The sequence below is a fragment of the Bombina bombina genome, chromosome 11 (assembly GCF_027579735.1).
Source record: "Bombina bombina isolate aBomBom1 chromosome 11, aBomBom1.pri, whole genome shotgun sequence".
Lineage (NCBI taxonomy): Eukaryota > Metazoa > Chordata > Amphibia > Anura > Bombinatoridae > Bombina > Bombina bombina.
In genome coordinates, this window is record NC_069509.1 from 40,634,870 (window position 1) to 40,652,313 (window position 17,444).

The following is a 17,444-nucleotide window of genomic DNA, read 5'->3' on the forward strand; positions in this document are numbered from 1 at the left end:
AACCAGGTACGCTGGGCCGGAATAGTGCCGAGCCTACCTGCTAGGAATTTGATAACTTCCAAAAGTAGTCAGATTGTGCCGAACTTGCGTTCGGAACATCTGTAGTGACGTAAGCATCGATCTGTGTTGGACTGAGTCCGGCGGATCGTATGTTATGTCACTATATTCTACTTTTGCCGGTCTGTAGGGCTTGATAAATATGGCGAATCAGCCTTGCCACAAATACGCTGCGAATGACGGTTCCTTTAAATGACGTAATCCAAGATGGCGTCCCTTGAATTCCGATTGGCTGATAGGATTCTATCAGCCAATCGGAATTAAGGTAGGAAGAATCCAATTGGCTGATGCAATCAGCCAATCGGATTGAAGTTCAATCCGATTGGCTGATCCAATCAGCCAATCGGATTGACCTCGCATTCTATTGGCTGTTCCGATCAGCCAATAGAATGCAAGGTCAATCCAATTGGCTGATTGGATCAGCCAATCGGATTGAACTTCAATCCGATTGGCTGATTGCATCAACCAATCGGATTTTTCCTACCTTAATTCCAATTGGCTGATAGAATCCTATCAGCCAATCGGAATTCAAGGGACGCCATATTGGATGACATCATTTAAAGGAACCGTCATTCGTCGAGTAGTCGTCGGAATGGAAGGATGCTCCGCGCCGGATGTCTTCAAGATGGAGCCGCTCCTCGTCGGATGGAAGAAGATAGAAGATGCCGCTTGGATGAAGACTTCTGCCCGTCTGGAGGACATCTTCTGGCCAGATTGGATGAAGACTTCGGACCGTCTGGAGGACCTCTTCTGGCCGGATTGGATGAAGACTTTGGCCCGGTTGGGTGAAGACAGCTCAAGGTAGGGTGATCTTCAGGGGGTTAGTGTTAGGTTTTTTAAGGGGGGTTTGGATGGGTTTTAGAGTAGGGTTGGGTGTGTGGGTGGTGGGTTTTAACGTTGGGGGGTTGTATTTCTATTTTTTACAGGTAAAAGAGCTGATTACTTTGGGGCAATGCCCCCTAAAAGGCCCTTTTAAGGGCTATTTGTAATTTAGGGTAGGGAATTTTATTATTTTGGGGGGATTTTTTATTTTATTAGGGGGCTTAGATTAGGTGTAATTAGTTTAAAATTCCTGTAATTTATTTTTTATTTTCTGTAATTCAGTGTTTGTTTTTTTTGTAATTTAGTTAATTTTATTTAATTTTATTTAATTGTAGGTAATTTTATTTAATTAATTTAATTTATTTAATTGTAGTATAGTGTTAGGTGTAATTGTAACTTAGGTTAGGATATATTTTACAGGTAATTTTGTATTTATTTTAGATAGGTAGTTATGAAATAGTTAATAACTATTTAATAACTATTCTACCTAGTTAAAATAAATACAAAGTTGCCTGTAAAATAAAAATAAATCCTAAAATAGCTACAATGTAACTAATAGTTATATTGTAGCTATCTTAGGGTTTATTTTATAGGTAAGTATTTAGTTTTAAATAGGAATAATTTAGTTAATAATAGTAATATTTATTTAGATTATTTAAATTATATTTAAGTTAGGGGGGTGTTAGGGTTAGGGTTAGATTTAGGTTTAGGGGTTAATAAGTTTAATATAGTGGCGGCGGTGTAGGGGGGGGCAGGATAGGGGTTAATAACTCTAATGTAGGTGGCGGCGGTGTAGGGGGGAGCAGATTAGGGGTTAAACATTTTATTAGAGTGGTGGCGGGGTCAGGGAGTGGCGGTTTAGGGGTTAAACACTTTATTAGAGTGGCAGAGGGGTCCGGGAGCGGCGGTTTAGGGGTTAATAAGTATTATATAGGTGGCGGCGGTGTAGGGGGGGCAGATTAGGGGTGTTTAGACTCGGGGTACATGATAGGGTGTTAGGTGCAGACATTTCCCATAGGAATCAATGGGATATTGGGCAGAAGCAAACATGAGCTTTCGCTACTGTCAGACTCCCATTGATTCCTATGGGATCTGCCGCCTCCAGGGCGGCGGATTGAAAACCAGGTACGCTGGGCCGGAATAGTGCCGAGCGTACCTGCTAGGAATTTGATAACTTCCAAAAGTAGTCAGATTGTGCCGAACTTGCATTCAGAACATCTGTAGTGACGTAAGCATCGATCTGTGTCAGACTGAGTCCGGCGGATCGTATGTTATGTCACTATATTCTACTTTTGCCGGTTTGTAGGGCTTGATAAATATGGCGAATCAGCCTCGCCACAAATACGCTGCGGAATTCCAGCATATTTGTGGTTGACGGCTTGATAAATAGAGGCCAAGGTGTGAACTGACTAAGAAACAAATAAATGTACAAATCCTAAATTTGATGACATACCTCAAAAGTATAATTGCAAAATTCATATACTGATCACCCATGAGACGATTCTGACACTAGAATTTAGTAAATACAAGAACTATGATTAAATTTTATGATGTCACATAATGCTACCACTAATGTGTCATAAATGCTTGCTTTGATGGAAATAAAGTAATTGATAAACATTGAAAGTGTTAATAAAGAAACATATAACCCTTCAATATATCCTTATACTTTTGTCTCAATTGTAATCAAGAACGGTTACATAATGAATATGAACTCCCTGTGCGATTGATGCATATATCCATGCACAAAATCCCCCACCTATGTTAATAAGGTAATAAGTTAATATAAATGTACTCTTTAAAACAAACACCCAATAAAATGCATATATGAAACAATTGAAATTAATAATTATTCCAAAATTCTTTAAGATTAGTTAAAATCTATATACACATTGAATTATATTTATAGAAACCAGATTATGAATCAAATTATACACACTTAAACTGTTACAATATTCTATACAAAGATCATTAAAAAAATATACCTTTAAAATCAACCTTACTCACAATGAATCTCATTAAAATATCACAATGAAATACCAGAATATAGATCATTAACTTAACAATGCTTAGTTAGACAATATAACAAAATACTTTAACCGGTTGACAGGTAGATAGATATTGTGCATGTGTAGGTGTTAGTTATTTTCAGGAGGTAGATATTGCGCATGAGTTAGGTGTTAGTTAATATTTTCAGGCAGTTACGGGAGTTACGGTGCTCACATACTCAGCGTAAGGTTTGCTGCGCCTGCCTATGTGTGGTGAGGTGAAAATGGAGTAAAATAGGGGGGCGGAGCCAACTATGAAGCAAGCCAGTCGCACATTTCAGCTACTCCTATCATAACATGTATGCATTGTAATTTTAAGGACTGTTCTAGCTTCAAAACTGGGTCCTTTTATAACTCTGACCACCATGAGTACCTTGTGATTCTGCTGTGAGCTCCACAAAATTGAATTTTGAGACTTTGGCACTTATATTGTGGCGGCACTGAAATCGACCATTTTGGGCCCAACTTTATCTCTAGGCCTGGCGCCCTTCGCTTCCTTTCATTATGCAAACTGCGGAGAAAATCATGAGCGATATATACACCCTTCTGGATAGATACTATGGTGTATTTGAACAACTAACCATCTTACCATCCAAGCGGGCAGAAGACACCCCTACGGACCATGTAGCTCACTCACCCACCCACATGGCTACTCCAGAGGGATACGATGCTTTGGGGCCCCTGCGTCCTTTATCCCATCATTACAAGAGTTTGGTGGTGGAGGGTGAGCAGGCTGAGGATTACCTAATCCGGAATGCTGCAGAAAACAAAACCCCCACGGATGGTCATACAATATTTCCAGAGGCTACTCCTCCTGTTGGTGCGACCGCACATGCAGCACTTGCACTGGCCCTACGACATAAACAAGCGGAGAACAAGCCACAAGAGATCTCTCCTACGATCTATGACAAAGACCGCAAGACCCCAGAGGTACACAGCGCATATCGCGCTACAAAGACTAGGAACTCACACGCTCTTTTTTGTGCCCCGAGGTCTCTGTGCTACTTACCACCCCATGGACAGGCTGACTTCAGGTGTGGCATTGGTTAGCGGGACTCTTTCTCCTCCTCTCTCACTAAAATGTTGAGGAAAGTTTAACTCTGGTGTGGTCTATTATCTTCCTAAGGACCGGTATCGCTTATAGGCTACTAAGTCACCATATTGCCCTAACTTATAGAGCATGCAGCATAGCCGACTTTACTTTGTCCCACACCTTTCTACACATTATGAAGGCTATTGGCCGGATAGCGCCACAATGACCAACATTGCATTTCTACAGAACTGGCATGGGTTGGGGCGTTCTAGCTGGACCTATGCAAAGGGAGTTTATTTTGGGATAGTTATCTGTGCATTGTCAGTTTGTTATATGATTAAGTTATACATAGTGTGTGAAGCTGCTCATATAGGTATCATTCCGGTGCCTCAATATATTCAATGTTAACTTGTTGACACTCCCCCAGTAATAGCTAGAACTGTCATGTAGATGGCTTGTGTGCATCCTGTCCTCTATATTCAGTTACTGTGTTATTTTATGTATGACTGGGAGATTTTCCTGATATATTAGCTTTCCTGCAGTACACTTAACTGTTTATCTCACCAGCATTTGCGGGGGGTGCTCCCTGTTTGCCCCTACTCTGCCGGCAAGGCTCAATATGTGCTGTTGTGTATCACATTCTGTATGTTTATCTGAGTTCTATCTACTAAAGCACCTTGGGCTCCCTTGGTCACTTAACAATTTGGGGGTATGTAGTTTAACATGTCGCAATTATGTGTTTATTTATGGAGACTTTTCTGCCTTTGCTGGGATCCCTCTTCTTTTCAAATTGCATGCTTGCTATTATGCCTAGTGGAGAACACCTGTATATCTATACAACTGTTTGCATTGTCCTATTCTCTTTACATTGGTGGTACGGGCGTAGACAGCGGCCGAGTCTGCGCCTTCCCAATTAATATGTCCGAAATACAGATGTTCCACTACGCTTTATAGATACATCCCTTTATTAACAAGATGTTCCCTTAATATTGACATTTATTTATTACAAAATGTGTTATCTACTCCCACGCTACTCCAAGTTATAAGACCTCTTACCACTCTAACAGCAGCCTTTTATAGATAGAAATGTTTTATGTTATAATGGTTCTAGCCCAACCCACATAGCCCATCTTTTGCTCCAGCTTTCAGCTCTCCTATTTATGGTGACGCCTGTTGCCCAGATTTACCAAACTTCATATGTTACCTATTTAGTGTATCTAGAGACAAATTGCAGGGTTCAGTATATTAGCTAACTTCTTTCAGCTGACCTTTTTGTTACTGTAAGGGAGTACTACCCTCTGGCTAATAATATTGCCTACTCACTTCATAAACAGCATGAGGCGTTGCGAGACTTTGCAGCTTAATACAGTGTTTCTCGGGCAGGCAGGTCCTGCATTATTACTTTTACCATTTATGCCCTCTCATCCACTGAATCTTAGTTAAGCCTTACACATTTTGCCAACTGTGCAAACATAGAACCTATGGCTCCATTGATTTAAGTGCTCTTCTACCCTAGCATGCACCCAACATATTAATAACTTACTACTCTATATTGACCACCTCCCCCCCCCCCCTTCCATTTTCAAATAATGTACTTCCTAACTTAGGAGGGTTATCTGAGCGGTGTATCTTGCTTGTACCGCACCCTGCTTACTTTCATATCCATATATCCTGCAGTGCAATCCGACAATGACCATGTTTTTCCTCCCCAGCTTTGCAGGTTTGCCTAGCATTTTTTTTTCTTGTTAATCATATAAAATTAAAAGAGTAAAATAAGGTTTCTCATCTGAGATCCAAGAGTGATCCAAAACTATTTAAATTTCCCTACTATAACCATACCCACATTACATCTTTCTAAGGCCCTAGAGTGGCCCGCCAAATTGTTTAGTGGGGTTTAAAGTTTTGAAGGCAACTGTTGTGTACTTCAAGATTATGTTATGTCATCCTATGTAACCATACCCTGTATTTGTACTTTTTCCAATGACATTTTTTGTATGTTTGCCTTATTTGAAGCCTCAATAAAAAGTATTTAAAAAAAAAAAAAAAAAATGGAGTAAAATATCTCAATTTTCGCTGAGTAAGTCCCTGCGCTGAATATGTGATACCGATTTGTGATGCAGTTCTATGTTAGCTTATGGGAGTAAAAATTGCGGCCGACGGGTGAAATATATGTGCTGCATTTATATGCGGCGCTGTATATGTGATACCAAAATTGTGTAAAAACCGGCGGCGCAGGCTTTTGCGGGCGACACCACATATGTACTGGAGCCAGTGTAGTGCAATTAGATGTAATTGTCTAAACAACGCAAGACTGATTTCTTTTAATATTACTGCTAATACAAAATGTGTATTGGTAGCAGCACTGCCTGATGTAGAGTCAGTTATTTATCGTTAAATGTACTTTATATACAGATAATCTCAGATGCATTATTGTCTTCTATTTGAAAAGATTTATTACATGTCTTGTTATGTATGACATTCCCTTGTGTACAAAAAGAAAAGAACAACTACAACATGCTCGTATAGATAAGAGTGTAAAGTTTGTGAGATTGATTTACATAAAAAGTGAAAGAGGAATACTGTAGTGAAAAATAAATATGTACATGTTTAATATGTTTGATAAATAAGCACACATGACATGTTACTAGGTTATTAAGAATGAAAACTTTATTGTTTGAATACAATTGCAAAAGAATACAGATTTAATATTATTATTATTATCGGTTATTTGTAGAGCGCCAACAGATTCCGCAGCCACAGGATTCTATGGAGTGCACACCCATTCTCCTTATTCTTTCCTGTTTTAACAGATAACATTTACATCTGTTTGCTGCCCTTCTGAACGGGGTCTGTAACAGAACCACAGATTGTTACACAAGCTAAAGCGTTAGCCACACCTACAAAGAAGAACAATGTTCCTAACAACATACAGATAGTGATTTTATCAATTCTGGTCTTGTCTCACAAGTAGGGTTGCCACCCGCCCCGGTTTCACCGGGACAGTCCCGGTCGGGCGTTCTGTGTCCCGTGTCTCGAAACTACCCTTAAATGCCTCGGGCTAAGAGCTCCCCTGGCGCAGTAAGCAGGAGTAAGCACAGATTAAAAAAAATAGCTGCCAAGGAGGAGATACGGAGCCTGGAGTGTGTGTGTGGGAGGGGGGAAGAGGGTCGAGACTCGGTATTGGTATTGGTGGGCTAATGCTAAACAGGCTTGTGGAGGGGATTTGTCAAGTCCTGCGGCTGCGCAGCTGTGATGCGCATAACCGTGTTAGTTATTGAGAAATTACGGGGGGGTTTAGTTAGGAGACTTATTGCCATTTCATGATTTAAATAAAGTGACCTTGTTAAATTTGCCACTACACCAGTGTTGTCTTTATTGGGGCTGTCAAAATGAGGGAAGGTGAGGTAATAAAAAATTGTTGGGGAGGGGAAAAGCTGGCTCTACAGCAATTATGCATTTTCGTATCAGAAGGAGATGAATACATTACAACATTGCAGAATGAAAATTATAATTTTAAAATCATAATAAATAAATAATTGAACTATTCACACATAAATATGCAAGAAATAAATTGTATTGTAAAGTTTCCCCAAAAATTAACAAAATTGTTCATCACAAGTCATATTTGATCAAAATGTAAAATTTGTGTGTAAATTACACAGGAATAAAAGTGTATTAAATATGCACAGTGTAAATGGTAATTAAATTACACTGGATGTGCAAAAACACATAGAAATTCGTAGTTATACGTACAAAATAAAAAGTGTAATTGTTATTTTCTCGTAAAATTGGCTGAGCATTGGCATTTCATGGGCGTATATGAAATTGTTCCTCAAATGCCAGCGTAAGTATCTAAACATTTCTCCCCTACAGATCTCTCTATTTTTTCTCACAAACTAAAAGTAGGAGAGGTTGTGGCAAAATTCTTAAAGAGACACTCAAGTCAAAATTAACAATCGGGTGGAGCATATAGATAAATCGCCTCTTTGTTGTAAATAATAATACTCCCGCTAACAGCGTAACCTAAAGCCAGTGTATATTGTAGTAGATATTAAAATCTTGTTAGCGTGGCTATTGGCTGCTGTGTGATCAGGGTGTAGAATGACTAGCGGTAAATAGGTGTATATGCTACATATAGCCGCTGTGTATTCCAGTGAATAAAATAGTCCGTTTGGCATGGCTATGATAGCAAGTTGCTCAAATTGTAAAACATTTAACAGTCAATGTGTGCAGCAAAACTTAACAACTCAATCAGATATAGAGTAAGTTTCTGCATTGATATGGAAGCCTAAGGCAAGCTAAAAACACGGGAGCTCCTAGGACTCCTCACAAGTACCCTAACACACATATATATATAAGCTACTGGACGATAGTTTGATAATCATGTTCTAGACTTGTTGTGACCCAGTATTTATACATTTTCAGTTAATTGTGTGGCATATGACTAGAACATAAACTAGAAATCATCTGCAACTCTGATATATAAGTATATACTAAAGCAATTAAAGGGACACTGAACAAAAAAAATGTCTTTCATGATTCAGATAGAGCATGAAATTTTAAGCAACTTTCTAATTTACTCATGTTTTCTTCATTCTCTTGGTATCTTTATTTGAAATGCAAGAATGTAAGTTTAGATGCCGTCCCATTTTTGATGAACAACCTGGGTTGTCCTTGCTGATTGACAGATAAATTCATCCACCAATAAAAAAGTGCTGTCCAGAGTTCTGAAGCTTAGATGCCTTCTTTTTCAAATAAAAATAGCAAGAGAACGAAGAAAAATGAATAATATGAGTAAATTAAAAAGTTGCTTAAAATTGCATGCTCTATCTGAATCACTAAAGAAAAAAATTGGGTTCAGTGTCCCTTTAACGAATGTGTGGGCCACTATAAATAAGCCTTATGGCCAGATTACAAGTTTTGCGTTAGTAGCTGTGCGGTGCTTACGAGCAGTTTTTTCTTACCGCTCACTTACCTGCAGCGCTGGTATTACAGGTTTTTACAAATCCGGCATTAAAAGACAAGAAGTGAGTGTTGAGCAAAATTGAGCTCCATACCGCACTTCAATACCAGCGCCGCTTAAGACAGCGGTGAGCTGGTCGTACGTGCTCATGCATGATTTCCCCATACACATCAATGGGGAAAGCCGGCTGAGAAAAAGTCTAACACCTGCCAAAAAGCAGCGTAAATCTCAGTAATGCAGCCCCATTGATTCCTATGGGGAAACACATTTTATGTTTACACCTAACACCCTAACATGAACCCCGAGTCTAAACACCCCTAATCTTACACTTATTAACCCCTAATCTGCCACCCCGACATCGCCGACACCTACATTATACCTATTAACCCCTAATCTGCCGCTCCGGACATCGCCGCCACCTACATTATACTTATTAACCCCTAATCTGCCGCCCCCAATGTTGCCGCAACCTACCTACACTTATTAACCCCTAATCTGCTGTCCCCAACGTCACTGCCACTATATTAAATGTATTAACCCCTAAATCTAAGTCTAACCTTAACCCTAACACCCCCTAATTTAAATATAATTTAAATAAATCTAAGTAAAATTCCTATCATTAACTAAATAATTCCTATTTAAAAACTAAATACTTACCTGTAAAATAAACCCTAAGCTAGCTACAATATAACTAATAGTTACATTGTATCTAGCTTAGGGTTTATTTTTATTTTACAGGTAAGTTTGTATTTATTTTAATCAGGTAGAATAGTTACTAAATAGTTATTAACTATTTAATAACTACCTAGCTACACTAACACCTAACACTACAATACAATTAAATCAATTTCCTAAATTAAATACAATTAAATAAATTAAATTAGCTAAATAAAAAAAAAAACCCACTAAATTACAGAAAATAAAAAACAAATTACAGATCTTTAAACTAATTACACCTAATCTAATAGCCCTATCAAAATAAAAAAAGCCCACCCAAAATAAAAAAAAAACCTAGCCTAAACTAAACTATCAATAGCCCTTAAAAGGGCCTTTTGCGGGGCATTGCCCCACAAGAAATCAGCTCTTTTACCTGTAAAAAAAATACAAACAACCACCCCATAAGTAAAACCCACCACCCACACAACCAACCCCCCAAATAAAACCTTAACTAAAAATCCTAAGCTCCCCATTGCCCTGAAAAGGGCATTTGAATGGGCATTGCCCTTAAAAGGGCATTTAGCTCTATTGCAGCCCAAACCCCTAATCTAACCTAACTTATGTTAGGTTTTATTTTACAGGTAACTTTGTATTTATTTTAGCTAGGTAGTTATTAAATAGTTAATAACTATTTAGTAACTATTCTACCTAGTTAAAATAAATACAAACTTGCCTGTAAAATAAAAATAAACCCTAAGCTAGATACAATGTAACTATTAGTTATATTGTAGCTAGCTTAGGGTTTATTTTACAGGTAAGTATTTAGTTTTAAATAGGAATAATTTAGTTAATGATAGTAATTTTATTTAGATTTATTTAAATTATATTTAAGTTAGGGGGTGTTAGGGTTAGGGTTAGATTTAGGGGTTAATAATTTAATATATTGGCGGCGACAGATTAGGGTTTAATAAGTGTAGGTAGGTGTCTGCGATGTTGGGGACAGCAGATTAGGGGTTAATAAATATAATGTAGGTGGCGGCAATGTTAGGGGCATCAGATTAGGGGTTAATATTATTTAACTAGTGTTTACGAGGCGGGAGTGTGGCGGTTTAGGGGTTAATATGTTTATTATAGTGGTGGCGATGTCTGGAGCGGCAGATTAGGGCTTAAAATTGTTATTATACTGTTTGCGATGTGGGAGGGCCTTGGTTTCGGGGTTAATAGGTAGTTTATGGGTGTTATTGTACTTTTTAGCACTTTAGTTATGAGTTTTATGCTACAGCATTGTAGCGTAAAACTCATAACTACTGACTTTAGAATGTGTTAGGAATCTTGGAGGTAGAGGGTGTCCGGCTCATTTTTTGTCCTCCCAGGACAGACTCGTAATACCAGCGCTATGGAAGTCCCATAGAAAAAAGACTTTACGAAGTTTACGTAAGTCGGTTTGTGGTAAGGCCAAAAAACTGTGTGGGGCCCCTAAACCTGCAAGATTCGTAATAGCAGCAGTAGTGAAAAAGCAGCTTTTTCAGCTTACCGCAAAACTCGTAATCTAGCTGTTAGGTATTTGAATCTCCATATATATTGATTTGATTTAGCCACAGTTGTTCTTTAATTTTCAGTATAAGCGTGACAGCAGTAACATTAAGCCATTTCAATCAGTATTAACCCTGCTGACTAAGTGATTGGTTCCTAAGAGTGTTTTTAACTTTGCACTTTTCCTATTTTATCGTGTGATTTTGAATTAATAAAGGTTACATTTTGTACATTAGCTGAACCCTCAAGTTTTGCTTCCAGCGGATAAGTTGAGTCATTTTTTATTCACAGAACCTTCTTAACCCCATGAGTGCTGCATATGTAGTCTTTCTTCAAAAGTAGGTTTCTTTACCTCACTTGATAATGTTGCCCTAAAATTTCTGTTGGCAGCCCTGCAAATAAGCCCTAAACATAAAGGGACAGTCTAGTCAAACCTAAACTTTCGTGATCCGGATAGGTCATGTAATTTTAAATAACTTTCGCATTTACTTTAATCATCAAATTTGCTTTGTTCTATTGTTATTCTTAGTTGAAAGCTAAACCTAAGTAAGCTCATATGCTAATTTCTAAGCCCTTGAAGGCCACCTCTTATCTCAGTGCATTTTGACAGTTTTTCACAGCTAGACAGCGCTAGTTCATGTGTGCCACACAGATAACATTGTACTGATTGGCTAAAATGCAAGTCTGTCAAAAGAACAGAAATAAGGGGGCAGTCTGCAGAGGCTTAGATACAAGGTAATCACAGAGGTAAAACGTATATTAATATAACTGAGATTAAGGAGCAGTCTGCAGAGGCTTAGATACAAGGTAATCACAGAGGTAAAAAGTATATTAATATAACTGAGATAAGTAGCAGTCTGCAGAGGCTTAGATACAAGGTAATCACAGAGGTAAAATGTATATTAATATAACTGAGATAAGGATCAGTCTGCAGAGGCTTAGATACAAGATAATCACAGAGGTAAAAAGTATATTAATATAACTGAGATAAGGGGCAGTCTGCAGAGGCTTAGATACAAGGTAATCACAGAGGTAAAAAGTATATTAATATAACTGAGATAAGTAGCAGTCTGCAGAGGCTTAGATACAAGGTAATCACAGAGGTAAAATGTATATTAATATAACTGAGATAAGGGGCAGTCTGCAGAGGCTTAGATACAAGGTAATCACAGAGGTAAAAAGTATATTAATATAACTGAGATAAGGGGGCAGTCTGCAGAGGCTTAGATACAAGGTAATCACAGAGGTAAAATGTATATTAATATAACTGAGATAAGGATCAGTCTGCAGAGGCTTAGATACAAGGTAATCACAGAGGTAAAAAGTATATTAATATAACTGTGCTGGTTATGCAAAACTGGGGAATGGGTAATACAGGGAATATCTATCTGTTTAAACAATAAAACTTCTGTAGTAAACTGTCCCTTTAATTTTTCCTCTCCAGCTCTGCAGCGATCCCTATGGAAAACAGCTCTTTCAATTCTTCTTTCAGTTTCGTTTTCCTCTAACTCCATTGCAGAAGAAGAAATCAGCTGCTGCAGGATAAGTAAAACCCCGAGATGTACATTAAATAATGGTTTGGTGTGAGGAGTTATCATTTACACAGAGGATCTGCTGAATTACTAATATGGTAAGTGGTTTACAGTTTGTTATGATTAACTAGTTAGATTGTATATGAGGGGGGGGGGTTAAAACAGAGTCCTTGTTAAATTCAGATATATTTGATATTTGACTATCTGCTAATAAATATTAATTGTCATTAGTGTTATTAATATGTGAATCAAGCAGCTGAATCTCTGAGTCTTTGTCTTCAATTTGCTTTGTGTTGTTTTTCATATTTGGGAGTGGCCCATATTGCTTTATATTCTTCAAGAGAGAACACGTGCACGAAGGGTTAAAGACTAGGGCGATTTCTCTTGCAGAAAGGTTTATAAAAGCTTTTGTTTTCCTTTCACATCAATGGCAAAATATAAATGAATCAGCTGATAACAGGAATGTGTGAAATGTTTAACCTGATGGGCTTTATTATTTTTTATACTATATTACTATGTAACAGTGCAACTAGAAGATATAAATCTAATAACAAAACAAATGGTTTTATTGACGGCTGTATGTTTAACCGCTAGTACAGTTTATTTGCTGATAAGCCACATAAAAGGTTTATACAATAGTGGCATTTGAACTGTACAATATGTAAACAAGTTGTAATCCTGTCCATTAGAATTCCAGTGTAAAAACATCATATGACATTATGGGTAATTTTTATTTAATTGTTTATATTTATGTATTGCTTTTTGTGGGTTTACGAAATTCTGTAGGAAAATTCATCTGAACAATGAAGCCCCTGTTGAAATTATTTAAAGGCAGTTATTTTTTTTTGTCTCGCAAAGGAATGTTTCCTGTGTTTAAAGGGACAGTCTACTCCAAAATTGTTATTGGTTCAAAATATAGATAATCCCTTTATTACCCATTCCCCAGTTTTGCATAAACAACACATTTATCCCACGTCCTAGAATAAAGACAAAGAAGAGGCGCTCTGGTGCAGATAATCCTAAAAAGTGTGAGCACAACCACTATATTACAAACTCAGTACTCACAAGTGTGTTTGCACATGCAGTGCAATAATTGACAAGCCGAAGCTTCAGAGCTGCTCGGCTGACTCACTCAGGTCCGATCAGCTGCTTGCAGCAATCACGCTCCTGCAATGTAAAGGAAGAAAAACGCCCTTGGTGCAGATTACCCCGACCAATGTCGGACAAACAACAAGTAACAATGAGCTTATACTCACAAGCGGAGTTGCACAATCAGTGCAATATCGGGCAGACCGAATCTTTAAGAGACGTTCGGCTGACTCCCTTTAGGTATAACAGCTGTTTCCCGGATTGCTGAATGGTTGTTTCAGGGCTGGTTGCTCTTCATGTAAATAAACTGCTCCGGGGAGAGCTGCTCCTAAAAGATTCTTAAAGATTCGGTCTGCCCGATATTGCACTGATTGTGCAACTCCGCTTGTGAGTATAAGCTCATTGTTACTTGTTGTTTGTCCGACATTGGTCGGGGTAATCTGCACCAAGGGCGTTTTTCTTCCTTTACATTGCAGGAGCGTGATTGCTGCAAGCAGCTGATCGGACCTGAGTGAGTCATCCGAGCGGCTCTGAATCTTCGGCTTGTCAGTTATTACACTGCATGTGCAAACACACTTGTGAGTACTGAGTTTGTAATACAGTGGTTGTGCTCACACTTTTTAGGATTATCTGCACCAGAGCGCCTCTTCTTTGTCTTTATTCTAGGACGTGGGATACTGTCATCATTTTTTGTGGAGAGAGCTGCCATCCTTTTGGGTCCCTTTGGATCATCATAGATCTCGAATTGTGACATCATTGGCACCTATGGACTTTTGACTACACACCACTTACACAAAGGACTGTGTTTAAGTATATATATTAGTTTGCATTATATACTTGCTGTCGATTTGGTACATATTTGCAAGGGAACAATATATACCATTTGTAAGGATAATATTATTATTAATTCTTATGAATTTGATTATTATATTATTTTTATAATTTTTATAATAACACCAGATTAATGATCCATTTTACAAGGAGTAGCATAAAATAGGCGCACCTCATTCTCTTTTGGACACACCACTACTTTGTGCGGCCCTATTTTTTCTGTCAAACAACACATTTATATTAATGTACTTTTTAGCTCTGTGAATTCCTTGTATCTAAGCACCTTCTGACAGCCCCCTGATCACATGACTTTTTATTTATTATCTATTGACTTGCATTTTAGCCAATTATTGCAATCTCATGCACAACTCCACGGAAGAGAGCACAATGTTTTCTATATGGCACACATGAACTAGTAGTCTCTTGTTGTTAAAAGCTAATAAAAAAGCATGTGATACCTTGTATTCTATAATTTAGACATATTATACATATGTGCTTTTTCCCTTGTTATAATTTCTTTTTTGAAACTGATTCTGATCGGCTTTGTTCTGTAAGAGCAGATTGTTAAATGCATTGTTTTTCTCTTAAAACATATAAGATACACTCTGTAATGTATTGCTTTCTTTTTATCAATAAAGCTGATTTGAAAAAAAAAAAAAAAAGCATGTGATAAGAGGCTGTTTGTAGTGGCTTAGAAACAGGTAGAAATTTAGAGGCTTAAATATTATAAAGTATATTAATATATCTCCTTTGTGGGAGGTTAAACACATAGCTAGAGTCAGTAATAAAAAATACATGTTCTAATATTATATAATATGTTATATTAAAATGACCGTTCAGCAAAATGCGGATTATACTGTTACAATTTTAGGATATTCTAAATTTCACTGATGTGATTGTGTACACAAAACAACAATTTTAAAACTTTCCAATTAACTTCTATTATCAAATTTGCTTCATTCCCATGATGCTCTTGACAATGTACAACATTCTTGTAAAACTGCTGTCATATAGTGCTACAGAAATGGGCCGGCTCTTCAGCTTTTCTACAAAAGATACCAAGAGAACAATGACAAATTGATCATAGAAGTGATTAAAAACATTGTTTAAAATCTCATGCTCAGTCTGAATCATGAAAGAAAACAAATTGTGTTTTGTGTCCTTTACATTCTGTTCCTTTAGGTGTAGATCATTTTATACTGTATTTAACATTTGCCACGTTTCCTTTTCAGCTTATTAGAACCTCCCTGATAAACAACTCTTATAGCATTTGGCTGAGTTTCCTGGTTAGACCGGAATTCTAAGCTCCTGAAACCTGGAATATTATTATCTTGCTGCACAAAAATCTTTGTTCTCGCGTTATTATTTTGTGAAGATTGTGACTGAATGGTGACATCTAAGGACAGCAAATAAACAATGTACTTTATTATTGTTTTGTCAATAGCAGAAACCCTTTGATGACTTCTGATACTGAAAACCCCATTAAATAACGGAGAAGAAAACTACAGTAACTGAAAAAGAAAAAATGTTAGCGGATCACGGTGGAGTTATTTTGCTGCTGTTACTTCACCGCACATGTAAGTTGTAGGTCCCTGCTCAGGCACTAAGTCCCTTTGTCTGTAAATGCTCACTAAATGATATGTAAGTTGTAGGTCCCTGCTCAGGCACTAAGTCATTAAAGCTCCCTGCGTCTGTAAATGCTCACTAAATGATATGTAAGTTGTAGGTCCCTGCTCAGGCACTAAGTCATTAAAGCTCCCTGCGTCTGTAAATGCTCACTAAATGATATGTAAGTTGTAGGTTCCTGCTCAGGCACTAAGTCATTAAAGCTCCCTGCGTCTGTAAATGCTCACTAAATGATATGTAAGTTGTAGGTTCCTGCTCAGGCACTAAGTCATTAAAGCTCCCTGCGTCTGTAAATGCTCACTAAATGATATGTAAGTTGTAGGTCCCTGCTCAGGCACTAAGTCATTAAAGCTCCCTGCGTCTGTAAATGCTCACTAAATGATATGTAAGTTGTAGGTCCCTGCTCAGGCACTAAGTCATTAAAGCTCCCTGCGTCTGTAAATGCTCACTAAATGATATGTAAGTTGTAGGTCCCTGCTCAGGCACTAAGTCATTAAAGCTCCCTGCGTCTATAAATGCTCACTAAATGATATGTAAGTTGTAGGTTCCTGCTCAGGCACTAAGTCATTAAAGCTCCCTGCGTCTATAAATGCTCACTAAATGATATGTAAGTTGTAGGTTCCTGCTCAGGCACTAAGTCATTAAAGCTCCCTGCGTCTATAAATGCTCACTAAATGATATGTAAGTTGTAGGTTCCTGCTCAGGCACTAAGTCATTAAAGCTCCCTGCGTCTATAAATGCTCACTAAATGATATGTAAGTTGTAGGTTCCTGCTCAGGCACTAAGTCATTAAAGCGCCCTGCGTCTGTAAATGCTCACTAAATGATATGTAAGTTGTAGGTCCCTGCTCAGGCACTAAGTCATTAAAGCTCCCTGCGTCTATAAATGCTCACTAAATGATATGTAAGTTGTAGGTTCCTGCTCAGGCACTAAGTCATTAAAGCTCCCTGCGTCTATAAATGCTCACTAAATGATATGTAAGTTGTAGGTTCCTGCTCAGGCACTAAGTCATTAAAGCGCCCTGCGTCTGTAAATGCTCACTAAATGATATGTAAGTTGTAGGTTCCTGCTCAGGCACTAAGTCATTAAAGCTCCCTGCGTCTATAAATGCTCACTAAATGATATGTAAGTTGTAGGTTCCTGCTCAGGCACTAAGTCATTAAAGCTCCCTGCGTCTGTAAATGCTCACTAAATGATATGTAAGTTGTAGGTCCCTGCTCAGGCACTAAGTCATTAAAGCTCCCTGCGTCTAT

General features: G+C 37.9%; 1 protein-coding gene across 2 annotated transcripts in view; it reads left to right on the forward strand.

The window, feature by feature from the left end:
* Window positions 1-12,615: 12,615 nt before the first annotated feature.
* Window positions 12,616-17,444, forward strand: part of LOC128642025 (uncharacterized) — a 135,691-nt gene continuing 130,862 nt past the window's right edge. The window contains exons 1-2 of one of the 2 annotated variants that reach the window (XM_053694665.1): window positions 12,616-12,743; window positions 16,010-16,142. In XM_053694665.1, the coding sequence (XP_053550640.1) occupies window positions 16,091-16,142 (52 nt within the window). In that variant the 5' untranslated portion in view covers window positions 12,616-12,743; window positions 16,010-16,090. The remainder of the gene's footprint in view (window positions 12,744-16,009; window positions 16,143-17,444) is intronic. The other variant, XM_053694666.1, reaches the window with a different exon arrangement.